The 13892-nt window shown below is 39.6% G+C and overlaps 1 protein-coding gene across 1 annotated transcript in view; it reads right to left on the bottom strand.

Moving 5' to 3' along the window:
- Nucleotides 1-13892, bottom strand: part of CNTLN (centlein) — a 3122808-nt gene that overhangs the window by 2475479 nt on the left and 633437 nt on the right. Inside the window, exon 7 of the mRNA XM_044061293.1 lies at nt 3646-3808. Within this exon, the coding sequence (XP_043917228.1) occupies nt 3646-3808 (163 nt within the window). The remainder of the gene's footprint in view (nt 1-3645; nt 3809-13892) is intronic.

Raw genomic sequence — 13892 nt, 5'->3', positions numbered from 1 at the left:
AGCTTTTGATACAGTCTCGCACCCTCTCCTACTATCCAAACTTGCTAACCTCAATATGAGTTCCTCCTCTCTTGCCTGGTTCTCTAGTTACTTATCCTGCAGGCAACAATCAGTAAAATGTCTCTCCTCTTCCTCTCTTTTCCTATCTGTCCCAACAGGGGTTCCACAAGGCTCCATCCTAGGGCCCCTTCTAATTAATATTTTCACCAATGATCTTCATACAGCTTGCAATACATCTTCCCTCATCCAATATGCAGACGATTCTACGCTCATTACTACTTCTAATAACATCTCTATACTCCATGATCTCACGCAACAGGTCTTCCTAGCTACTTAACACTGGTTATGTACCAGTCTCCTCATCCTTAACCCTAAAAAGACCAAACTCCTACTATTTCTCACTCAATCTTTAGCACACCATACATCCTCCTTTGCCATTACATCCTCAAATAACACTACTATCCAGCCAGAATCCCACACTAAACTCCTAGGGGTCATCATTGATGATGAACTAAAATTTAACTTGCACAATCTACAATGTATTAAAAAGACAAACCAAGAGCTTGGTTTACTATATCGTCATAAGAAATTCTTAACTACTAATTCCAAACTCACCCTTGATCAAGCACTCCTCGTCCCCTCTCGTCTATGCTTCCCCCGTGCTCACCCATATTCAAACTACTATCTTAAACAAACTCCAACAGACTTATCATAAGACAGTGCGATTTATCACTAACTCTCCCTATAATACTCATCACTGCCCATCTCTAAATTCTCTCAAAAGGTTTGAATTCCCACATTTATTGTTGCTAGCCCAATTGCAAATGTTACATACTATAGTCTATAAACGTCTAGCATGTCCTGCTCTGTCTTCCTTCATTACCATGTACTCTCCACCCCGTACCCTTAGGACATCAAATCAGCAACTAGTACAAATATACTATCCCAAAAAAGCAGTAGGTAAACTCCTTTACAAGTACTCTGTGGCCCAAGCTTGGAACAAACTTCCTAGAGACATTTGTAGCATTGTACACCCATCTCACTTCAAGGAGAAACTTAAACTTCATTTACTTAACTCCAAAACTTGTCCCTGTCAAGCCCCAACTTAACTCCTACTCCTTCATTTATTTCCTTCTATACAGGCTTTCTACAGCTTAGTATATGCCTACTTGCACAATGTTTGTTATAACATATCTGTTGAATGCTTTTCTGTAGTACATATTGTATATACTTAGGTACTCTACAGCATTAGAATTTGTGTATTCCCTTGACTTAAGTATTTTTTCTCTGTAATATCTCCATATGTCCGTTATTATATATGGTATGTCTAAACATATCTGTTTAAATGCTTTATTATTGTACATATTGTATGTACTTTGGTACTCTACAGTATTAGAATTAGTATATTCCCTTGACTTAAGTATATTTTCTCTGTAATATCTCCATATGTCAGTTATTACTTATGGAACTGTAAAACTGTCCTTGCATTTCTTTTTAAACTGTATATTTTTAAACTGTATTTTCTTCTCGGAGCTTTTCTCCTCGGGTCTCCACTGAAAATGGGCCACAAACCGAGCTGGATTAACCCGGTTAACAAATGCCAATAAATAAAATAAATATTTACTGCTTCACTGCTAAAACACACAATACTGACAAGTCTGTGAAGGTATGATGTATGCAACCAGCCCCTGGTTTGGGTGATGACAAAATGATGCTTTTTATATACAAGACACACTTCATTGACTATCATATAGGTTCATAGGTGTATACTAGGCTAACGATCACTAGGGCCCTTATAAGCCCAGCCATAAAACCCAAATATGACCCGCATATTTGATTTATACAGGGGGTGATTTACTGACTTCCTCTGTCCATCAGAGACACAGGCACAAGACCAGGGGTGAATTTCTGATTACCCATTCATTGGTCCAAGTTGCGCATAAATAAGAATAAGTAAACACACAAGTTGAGCTGACACCACAGTGAGGAGGTCCCACAGTAAGAATAAAATAAGTAAAAACTTTAATCACAACATACAGATTATAAATAATGAAATAAAATAACAGGAGATAAGTGCTTTCGGCTGCCTTCATCAGATCTTAACCACAACATCTTCATTTTTAAAGAGTTCCAGTATTGCTTCAGACAATAAAATTATCTCCTTAATTTCCTCCTTTTCAACAGGAGGTTTTAAAGGCACCTTGTCATTTAATCCAGGCAGTTTCTCTGCCTGCAAGTCCACTACTCAACGTGTTTCAACACTCTCAGTTCTGTGTGTTTGCTTGTTTGGTTCACCTCCTCGCTGTGGTGTCAGCTCAACTTGTGTGTTTGCTTGCTTTGTTTGTTCAGTTAACCGCTTTAGCAGTTCCTGGCGAGTTTGTCCTGTTTAACTTAAATAAGAACAGGGAGGAACTATGCTTTACATGGTTGGAAAGCCTGTTCCAGAGAATGGGAATTCTTTGAAAAACATGCATGTCTCTCCAACATGTCCTATTTATGGTGCAAGCAACATTTAGGTCTTTTAAACTCACAGTTATGATGGCATTTGTTTTGCAGATATGCAGAAAATACATCAAGACAGTGTCCAGGTCTGTCTTGAATGCCTGGCAAAGATCACCTCTCAGAAGCCTGTACAATACCAAGTAAAGACACAGGACTTTGAAGTGATCAGTGCAGCACATTGTGTTTGCTCCCTGCATTATTTTTGTAAGGAACCTTTTTGGAAGTTCCAGTTGCTGCATGTGACTGGTGAAGTACACACCAAAGGGGACATTATACTATACGATGGGTCTGATGAGGTCTGCATACAGTGGTATGATGACCTCTCTGGACATAAATTCCATGTCCTTGCTTACAAGTTGAACAACATAGAAGGATGTTCTTACTACCTTGGTTGAAGGCTAGGTTACTACCTACATGAGTTCTGAGATGCCTGACTAGTGCATCAACTTTTTGGGGTTTTTTTTATTGATGACAAATTTACCTGGGGTGGCAGACTTCCCAAAAGGTACTATAATGCATTTCTTGGTATTGAGTTTTAAGCCATGGCTTCAGCACCAAACATTTGTCTGTGTTAGACCTTCCAGAAGGGTGTTTTCGTCTTGGGAGGATTCATTGACTGCTCCCAGTGTGCAATCATTTGCAAACTTGGTTAGACACAGGGCCTTTGATACTGGCTTTGACATCCGAGAAGTAGATGCCATAGAGGAGTGGGCCTAGCATACAGCCCTGGGACAGTCTACTGGTGATCAGCCTCTTACTGGAGGTGGTCTCACGGATTCTAACCATCTGGGTCCTATCACTCAGCCCGCTACCTATCCAGCAAGTTATAAAGGAATTTATACCTAGCTCCATAAGTTTGTTGACAATGCTGAGCGGGGTACTGTATCAAATGCTTTAGCCAGATTTAGGTAGGATGCATGCACCATCTTCCCCTCATCCACTGCCTTAGTAACTTTTTCAAAGAAGTCTACTACATTCATTAAGCAGGACATTCTTTTGACAAAGCCAAATTAGGATGGATCCAATGTCTGGAGGTCTCTTGTGTCCTTCTTACTGTTTGTGAGAACCATTTACAGAACTTACTAAAACACTGTTGTGACAGTAAATGAACACCTTTCTTTCAAAAGAGAGTGTTCTTCTTACCTTTTGATACGATATTGTTTCAGCAGTGTGTGCATTCTCCTGATTTCGTAGTACATTCTGTGTATCTGCATTAAGCGCCTGCAGTTGCTGAATCAACTCTGCTTGCTGTGCTGCATGTTCTGTGCTTTGCTTATAAATATTCTGAAGTTCCTGCAGTTCCCTTCTAAGATTTAAATTATACAAAAATTCAGTTAAGTTCTGTGTTACTGATGAAAACTGATTAGAACAAAGGACATTTGTAAACTGTTTTGTTTGAGTCACAGAAATTCTATGCTTTCACATATGTAATAAGAAAGCATAAAATAAGGCTAGTTCAGGGGCATAAGTAATTGTATCCTCCCTTGCAACATTTTCCATAACATGACACTGGCCTCCTATAGCATCTCGATTCTCAATCCCTCAAAAACATTAACCTGCATACAGGCAATAACATTATCTCAGTATGCGATTATTTGCTAGAGCAGAACAGGAAGCCGACTCTGTTTCATGGAAATAAACACAGCACAAAGACTGACAAGTGTTTTTCCACACTGTGGGGTTTTTGCTTATAAGGTTGCATTCAAACTTTAAATTTAGCAAAATACATAAAAAACAGGCACTGTACAAAATACATTAATAAATTCAAAGCAAAAAAAATCCAAACCACAGAAATACAGGAAAATTATTTAAAAAATGTGTGCAGTCCTTTAAATCCAAGGTCATCTGCCTGACAGATTTTTTTATCAACAAAACACAAACAAGGTATATTCATCAACACGGCTATCTCATTGTGATCAGCATTATCAACAGTGTTTCAACACAGGCAGCCAGGTATTTTACAAAGCAAATCACACCTCTTTTAAAATTTTCAAAGGGATAAAGTTTGAGAGGTGCTCCCTACTCAGCACACTGAAATGCTGCACACACACAGTCAGTTCATGCTCTGCAGAAGACAGGCAAATACAGACACACTGCTCTAAAAAAGAACAAGTGCTTCCTTCTCAGAACTCTAAAACATAATGTGCACACACACACACACACACACACACACACACACACACACACACACACACACACACACACACACAGCAAGAAGCTGGGCACCTTCTTAAACACTTCCTAGGGATATAGTTTGATAAGGTATTACTTTTCTCAGTGCTACGACACCTAACAATCTGCCCCAACCTGACAGGCTCAATCATCTCCTCAGTCAATTGCCCAGGATCTTACACCCTGTACATACTCAACTAAAGTGTAGTACAAATTTAACTTTGTTGAAACAACAAATGTATTCCCTTTCCTTCACTCACTGCTGGCAAGAAGCATCCACCACATCACAGTCAACAAGCTTTTGTAACTATGTCTAAGAACAATTCAAACATTCTCTAAACTTCACTTACACACTACTGACTTGCAGCATTCATTACCTGCAGCACCAAAAACTTCTTAGTAGAATAAACAAGTGTACATTAGCCACATAATTATGACAACTACACGTATAAAGTAATTATTTATAAATGTGAGCTAAAGAGGGAAGTGTGTTTCCAAAAGTTTATTGTTGCTTTACAAATAATTTGTTTTCACTTAGCTGTAGACATTGTGAGTCTTCATTTTATTTGTACCGTTTATTGTCTAGTACCTGACAAGTTTCACTGCCTGTAATCTCCCAGGCAGTAGACATCTAGCAGAATCAAGACTTTTCTTCGCTGTGTGCATGTTGCAGGCTGATGACACAAGCAGTTGACAAGTTTAAAGAAATTTTCAGCTCTGCTTTCTAACAGGCATCTAAGAAACATAGCAAGGGAGATGTACACACACAAATATATTTTCCTATTTCATATTGTTATGCATATATATATATATATATATATATATATACACACACACACACACACACATATATATATATATATATATATATATATATATATATATATATATATATATGTCTGTGTGTGTGTGTGTGTGTGTGTGTACACATACATACATACCCACACACACATTTATATATAAATGTTGTTCTTCTTTCGGCTTTTCCCGGTTAGCTATCGCCACAGCGGAACTCCTGTTCGCTAATGATTGGCAGTATATTTTTACAGTGCCAGCTCAACACCCAACCTTCAAAGAAGGCACACCCATTCACGCATGTCTTTCGAACACCACTCGACCGCGGGGAGGACATGCAGACCCCACACAGAAGGCGCTCCAGCCGAGAATCGAACGGGAGAACCTCTTGCTGTGAGGCGACAACGCTACTGCTGCACCACCGCGGCTTATAAATATATACATATGTGTATACGTACATATTATTGGGCCATACGGCCTTTACAAGCCTAGCTATGTTATACCCTTGTTCCCTTCTAGACCAAGATATATAGTCTATATTTGCAATGCAAATCTAACATCAGCATCGACTGTCTCTGTCTAAGAGGGACATAGATGAAACCCCCGGGGTAAATTTACTGTTTCCCAAGCAATTATGTTATGTTTAAATAGGGTCATTGGGAGCTCTGTTTTATGCGAACTAGGAGTTTGTTCAGGAGGAGTGGCAACCTCTGCGAGACATATCTGTCTCTCCAGCACGTCCTGTTAATGTCCCTACAGTGAGCGACTCTTGTCCCATTTGATTTGTGGATGTGCAGCATTTCCATTAAGGCATGGTTCTAAACTGCTTTGTAGGCCAGGCACAAGTCACCTCTAAGCAGTCTATACGATACACAGTAAAGAGACAGGACCTTCAGTCTGTCCATGTAAGTCATGTGTTGTAGACCCTGAATTTTCTTTGTGAGAAATCTCTGAGGTCTCTCCAGTTGCTGCAGGTGTCTGTCAAGGAGCATACACAGAAGGGTGCATTGTACTCTATTATTGGTCTAATGACAGACAAGTACAGGGGAGTTATAACCTCCTTAGTTTTGGATGCTATGCCCTTACTTATGAGATGTGCAATGTAGAAGGCTTCCTTACCAATTGTGGACATTTGGTGATCAAAGTTAAGGTTGCTATCAACCTACATTCCCAATCTTACCACTGGGTTTGAACTTAGGAGGCTATTATTAGTACTGTAATTTGCAGGGACTTCTCTCCTTTGCCAGAGGGGATGATAGTGCATCTTTTTGCATTGAGTTTAAGTACGTGGTTCTGGCACCAATCATTTATCTGTGTGAGCCCATTTTGTAGACTGTTGACATTGCTAGGGGATTCAATGATTGCACCCAGTTTGCAGTCACCAGTGAACACTGTAAGCCACAGGCCATCTATTTTCCCCTGGATTTCTGAGAAATAGATTCCAAACAGTAGGGGCCCAGCACAGAACTTTGTGGAACACCACTGGTAACAGGTCTGCTGGTAGGGGTGGAATCTCCAGCTTTGATTATATGCGTTGTGTCAGTGAGCCAGTTGTCTACCCAACTAATGATGTATGGATTAATCCCCAGCTGGGTGAGTTTCTTAATGATGCCTGAGTGGGGGATTGTGTCAAAGGCCTTAGCCAAGTTGAGATATGCAGTATGTACTGTTTTGCTTTAATCTAGGGTTTTGTTGACACTATCAGAGAAGTCCACTAGGTTTAACAGGCATGATATGCCCTTAACAAAGCCAAACTAAGTCGGGTCAAGAGTTTGAAGATCTCCTATATCCTTGCTGATGAGGTCCATGATGATTCTCTCCATGGCCTTACAGACAAGGGTGATTAGGCTTATGGGTCTATAGTTCTCAGGGATGGTTGAGGTAATCTCTTTGCGCAAGGGGATTATGGTTGCTATTTTCCACTCTGCCGGGACAAAGCCAGTACTTAGACTGTGGTTGATGTCAATGCCCAGTGGTTCCACTAACTCTTGTTTTAGACTGTTTAGTAAGCAGCCTGGGATGTTATCAGTTCCCATAGAAGCAGTGTTTTTGGCCTTGGAAAGTGCGGTTATGACCTGTTCTTTGGAGATATTGGGTAGAGGACTGGTAACAGGTATGCTTTGGGGTATGATTGGTGAGGACAGGGGGGGTGAAGTTTTCAACAAACCTGTCCACTATCAGGTTGGTGATGTCCTCATGTTCAGTGGGAGTAGTACCATCCACTACTAACTCAGCACAAAGCTGGGCCTTCCCTTTTGTGATTTTCCTTAGCTAGGGATATTAATTTAGTTTCATAATTAGCTTTAAAGGACTTTACAAGATGTCTAATTTGCTGTGGAGGGTGTTCTACTGAGAACGTTCCCTCTTATTCTTTGACAGCAGTTTCTTTCTATTGTTGTATAAACTATTTATACTAGATGTTCGCAAGGGTGGCTTGTTTTTTAATGAGGACCTTGTTTTGATCCATTTAGGGCACTTTAATTGCACTTCTCATGGTGTGGTTTATGTCACTTTATGTACCCACTGTCCAGTTTATTATGTTGGAAAAAAGGAGCAGAAGCTTAACGCATATACGAACACATGTAAAATATTAAAAAAGCAAAGTCAACTAAAGCCCTGTATAAACACATTTCTAGAAATGTTGAGCATACTTTCCAGTTTGCCATATTAGAGAAAGTAGAAACAAATCCGAGAGGTGGCCCTTGGTCTATAATATTAAAACAAAATGAACTGTGGTGGCAAATTTTCCTAAATGCTAATGCACCTCCAGGACTCAATAACATTATCACTGTAGTGAGCCTTCTTAAAATGAAGGCATATCAAAAATAATTAATTATACTTAATATTTGTATGTGTACAGTATTTGAACATGGTCCGTAGTATTATTAATTCAAGTCGGTATATATAGATGATCCTAGCATAATAAGTGTTTTTCAGTGGACTTGATAAATTATATCAATTTTAATGAAAGTGGTTCAGCTATCCATTTTTATTTTAATACTGTGAGGTATTCTTGGCTTTAGATTGCACCTTCTTAACTCCCAACTAGTGCTATATGTTTTTTTTAAGCAATATATGACTATGGATATAATGTTTCTTTAAGGCTCTCTTAAATTTTTTGAATTTGTCATTTGACAAACTTGAGTTTATAATGGGGTCATACATCTTGAGGTATAATTGTCTTTAATGAAGTTGGATAACGTCCTCCTTTAGTTCTTTCACTTTCATTTCGTGGTCTGAATGTCTGGAAGGTATTGTAGCCTTGCACGGCTGGGGTACTCTCTGCGACCTTGAACCATGTCTCTGTGGCTGCAAAGACAATGTCATCTTCCCAAGTAAGCAGTGTTTCCAGTGAGTGCGGATTCTGATTTAGACTGCTAGCATTAATCACATAAAGTTGAGTTTGTCTGTAGATGACATTTTTACATCTGGAATATTGTTCTTATGACATTAACTAAAAAAGACACTACGGGTGAGGCAATTACCTTTGCCAGTAACCGAAAGCCAAGAGGTGACAGGTGAAGACTATCTCTGGCAATATCAACCTAAGCTGACAAATATTGGATCCTCCTGGACTGACACCAGAAGCTAAGCCAATTGTTTAAGTCGATAATTTTTTGTTTGTACTAAGGCATCATCATGGGTGAAGGTAGAATGCTGCTTAGGGCTAGGGAAATACCTGCATGGGACACACAATCTGACAGCTCAGTCATGTCTTTCTTCACATAGTCCAGTAAGGTACGTCTGAAGTCATTCACTCCAACATGGACTATGACAGAGTCATAACACTGCTTGCTGTTGAGAAATGTAAGTGCATGCATGATCTGGCAGATCCTGGCACCTGACAGGCAGCTGACTGTGGCCGTTTTTTTATCCAGCCTGCTGAGGGGGACATCTGTGTGTCTCGGTATGGAAACGCCTATAACCAAGACATTCGGTTTTGAGGTATTTTTGCCTTAGGGGCTTAATGGATGACACACTGATATATTTGCTTTTGTGTGGTAGATTCTGTTGGGACCACATTGTGTGAAGGTTTGCACTTGAAAAAATCTCTGCTCTTTTGGTAAACTTCTGCGAGTACCTTCGTGTATCTGGGTTTATGTGTTCTGCACTTTGTTTGTGGAAGAGGAGAAGTGTACGTGCTGACAACTTGTTTGATATCTGGTTTGTTGTTATGTGAGAGAGAGCATTGTTTCCACCTTCATGGTAGAGATACATCTCTCACATATTGTATTTGTATGTTGTAGGAATAATAGGTTGCAAGTAAACATGAGGCAATTGGCTCCATTGCCTCTTAATATCAATGTCACTCAAGCTGGCTGAAGAAACGTTGGGAAACTGTCCATCCATGTCAGGTGTATTCTGAAATAACTAGGGGGGTGGGCAAGATGGACCAGGTTCTGTTGTAGGACTAATAAAATCAGCTAATCTACAGGGAGGTTTAGTAGAAATCTGTGTTGATGCCTCAAAATGCTCAGTTAAGTTGCTCTCCAGGCAGCAGTGCACAAACGTGTTGCGCAGAGAAGATTAGGAGAGTTCCTTTGCACTTATCAAAAGAAAATTTGTCTTTCTAACCATTTGCAGCTGTACACGGCAGTGCTAAGCCCTGCTGCGCAGTGCACAGCTAGGCACAAATGCGCTGTTTAAATATAAACAAAGTTAAACAGTTTTAACTCTAACTAGCCAATGAGAGAGCCCAAAACTGAGCCTTCCCCCAACAATCCCCAACTCAAATGTGTTCTAGGCTGCACACTTCTACCACAAGGGTGCAAGAGGGCCTTCCTAATGTAGGATGTCTGGTTTTGAATATCCATACAGCCTAGATTCAGCAGATCTGAATCTAGCCTATGCTATAAGATACAGAAGAACTAGGATAAAAAAAGTGCAAAAAAATAACAGTTAAAGCAGCAGCAACAGTAAACATTGGAATACTAAATCCGCAGAAAACGGTTCAAAAAGTGCAATGCAATCTTTAAATATACTTATTTTTGTAGATCACATTAGATACCTCTGATTTAGTTCAGCTTGCATAACTATACATATATATGTATACACATATATATATACATACACACACACACACACACACACACACACATATATATATATATATATATATATATATATATATATATACACACACACACGCAGATATATATATATATATATATATATATATATATATATATATATATATATATGCCATTCCCTTTGAGGATCCATAGGACAGACTGAAACATGCTTCAGTTTCTGTCTTTCTTAGAAGGGACATCAGCATTAACAAATACTGGAGGTTCCGACCCTTGACAAGATTTGAGAAGAGAACCCAGAACATCCTCCCTGACCAATATTTGTAGAATCCCTCTAGGACCCTTCAAGATAATCAACAGTGGTCCCCCCTCAGCAGCCATAGCAGGCGCCTGCAAAGCCTCAGAGGATGTGTGCAAAAATGGATCCAGGCTGTCCTCCGGCAGGGGTCAGTGCAGAGGAAATAGACGTAAACACCGAATGATGTACAGAGCTATTTACCTGCTTCTAGAGGGACATCTGGTGGAGGCTGGACAGCTAAAGAATCCAGCCAAAACTTCTTGGCCTTCTTACCAAGCCAGTATATCCAAGCCAGTGTATCTTGGGGTTAAAGAATTCCACCATGGTACCCTGGACTAACTGCCTAAACTGCTGGTTTTTAATATAAACAGTCAGGAAAGATGTATTCCGAGTGTCTTAGGCACAAATGCCTTACAGATACAAGAGGTATAGTCATGGGAAGCGCCCAAACAAAAAGACTCTGTTTTGTGACAATCCTTATCGGAATCTGCCTCCCACACTGACATTTTCCCTTCTTGGATGACATGAACTCTAGGTAGTGATTAAAAAAAAAAAACAGGACCAAGAAAGTAAAATTAAAAATATGAAAAATAACCCCAATGAGGCACTTATCTGGTGTTGCTAAATATTCAGTACAGCAACAAAAATGTTAAAACCAACTGGCAACAACGGCTTTTGAACTGACGACAAAAGAACTTGGGGGTAGTTTTGTCCATAACTTCCTTTTATGCCTTACTTTCTGTGTGGGGAGCATAAATGTAACATGGTGGAAACAAGATCTCTTTTAAGCATATTTATACTGGCCAAAAAGATGGGCTGCCCTGGGCAGGACATTCCTTTCTGTACCGAATACTACAACAGTGATATAGAGGGACATCTAATTTTTTTTTTTGTCTTGAAAGAAAACAGAATTGGTTAGATTTTCTGATGCCTTTTGTTTTGCCCAGGTAAAATTTGGGTTATCTCTGGACAGCTAAGGAATACAAGAGTCTCTGTACTTAGTTTTGAGAAGGAAAAAAGATGGGGAGGTGAATGGACTGACTTAAGGAAAGCTCATTAATTATCGTACACATAAATGGAGGATTAGTCCTAAGGTTTACCCTGTTTTTTTGGAAGCTGGAAAAATTGAAGTAACCATAATTCTTTGGAGTTCTAAACCCTCCTGGTTGAAGTCACAGCTACAGGCAAAACAGTGTTCCAAGAACAGATTTTAACAGAAGAGGAAGAATCAGGCTCAAATGCTGAAAAATGAAGTTTTTCCAAGTAATACTTTAGGTTCTAAGTAGTAAGTAAGTAGGTGGAATAATGTGTAGGACACCTTTCAAAAACTATTTGACCTTAACTCATAAAGAAAGAGGTTGGTCTATGGGCAGACAAGCAGAAATGTGCTTTGAAGGAAGAAAATGCCAGACCTAAATTAAACAGCTCACACAAAAAGAATAGCAGGGACAAACAATTTGTTAAGGGGCCTGTTTCTTCTCCTGGCATGAAACAGAACATATTTTCCATCTGTAAACAGAAGATTTCATTGTAATATCTATACCACTTCATCTGAAAAAAATGTGCCTAAATGGAATCAAAATCCTATCATCCAAATGGTTACATTTAGAGTTTGGAGATACGGATGGATAAGACAGTCCACTGTGTTGTGTGTGCAGTTCCATCCTGTGCGGTAATTTGTAGTGATTGCCCTGGGCCAGCTGAAAGGAGAAACCAGGGGTGTCTTGGTCAAAAGGGAGTCCCCAACAAAACTTTTGGTTTGTCCTCCTTGATTTAGAGGATCACTCTGGAAATCAGAGAAGGGAAGAAAGGCATAAAGTTATCTCCCCTTCCATAAGAAAGATATGGTATCTATTCTCCATACATTTGGGCATGGCACTTGGGAGCAAAACAACATAAGTTGCCTTTTTACACAGGAGGCAAACAGAACTATCTGAGAAGTACCTCACTGATGGCAATCTACAGGAAGACCTCTCTGTTTAACATCCGAGGGACTACACTGGAGCTGCTCAATGAGTCAGCCAACATGTTTTTCTCTAAGGAGAAGTAAACTGCTTGAAGACAGAGAGCGAGAGAGATTGTATTGAACAGTAATGTTCCAAGAAGTCACTGGCAATCTGCAGAGGCAACAATACTTTGCACCCCCCCTCATTTTTTATGTATCACATTGCTGTGGTAATGCCCTTATTTTCTTAATATTTTTCTTTGCCCAAAAGAACTTTACTTTTACGTTCATCAAACATGCCCCTCATGCAAGGTCTGAGGCATTTGTGAAGAGATTCTGGCAAGGGAAAGGAACCTGGATTGAGTGAAATTTGGTTGACCCACCAAAGAAATTTATTCTTGATGAAGTGAAAGACAGGAATAAGTAAAGTTCAGGGGATGTCAGTGCTGAGTCTAAGCTGACTTCAGATACCACTGAATCTTCCTCAAGTGGAGTCTACTATAAACTATCATAGGAATTAAAAAAGCCATGCACCACAGTGCTCTTAACTTCTCTTTTGCTGAGATCAGTTCTAAGGGAAGAGGAGAATAAAGGTAATCTGTCAGACTGTACCTTGTCTGGAGGAAGGTAAAGCTGTTATTAAGAGTACTGAGCTTATATCTAAGGAACACAAAGTCTTGGGTCAGAATCATAAGGGACTTCTTAAAGTTCAAAGTGAATCCCAGGTGTTGCAGATCTACAGCAAAGTACAGATCTGCAACACATTTGTCCCTTGAAGTAGTTTAAATCAGGAGCTCAAATCTGAATACCCTGAAGCTTTCAAAAAGCAATAACAGGAGCAAGGTAGTTTGTGAATACCCTTGAGGCACTGGAAAGATCAATGACAAAAGCAGAAAATTAAAACTGAAATAGTAAAGCACAGAATCTCAAACATTTCCTGCAATCTAAATGAATGGGAATATGCACTCGTGTATCCAATGTCACAAGAATAACCTGAGAGAAGATCATCTGAAGACGGGATTGCAGGATCAACATTCTGAAACTTAGTACCACTGAAATGATGCTGAGAATTGACAAATCCAGAATGGGTTTCCACTCACCTTCCTTCATTCCTGGGAAGTAGAAACAATTTGGAGTAAAACCCTTCTCC

This window comes from Protopterus annectens, chromosome 2.part0 (genome assembly GCF_019279795.1).
Source record: "Protopterus annectens isolate FY-2018-M chromosome 2.part0, PAN1.0, whole genome shotgun sequence".
Classification (NCBI taxonomy): domain Eukaryota; kingdom Metazoa; phylum Chordata; order Ceratodontiformes; family Protopteridae; genus Protopterus; species Protopterus annectens.
The sequence above is the reverse complement of the archived record's forward strand: the minus strand, read 5'-3'. Positions and strand labels throughout refer to the sequence as shown.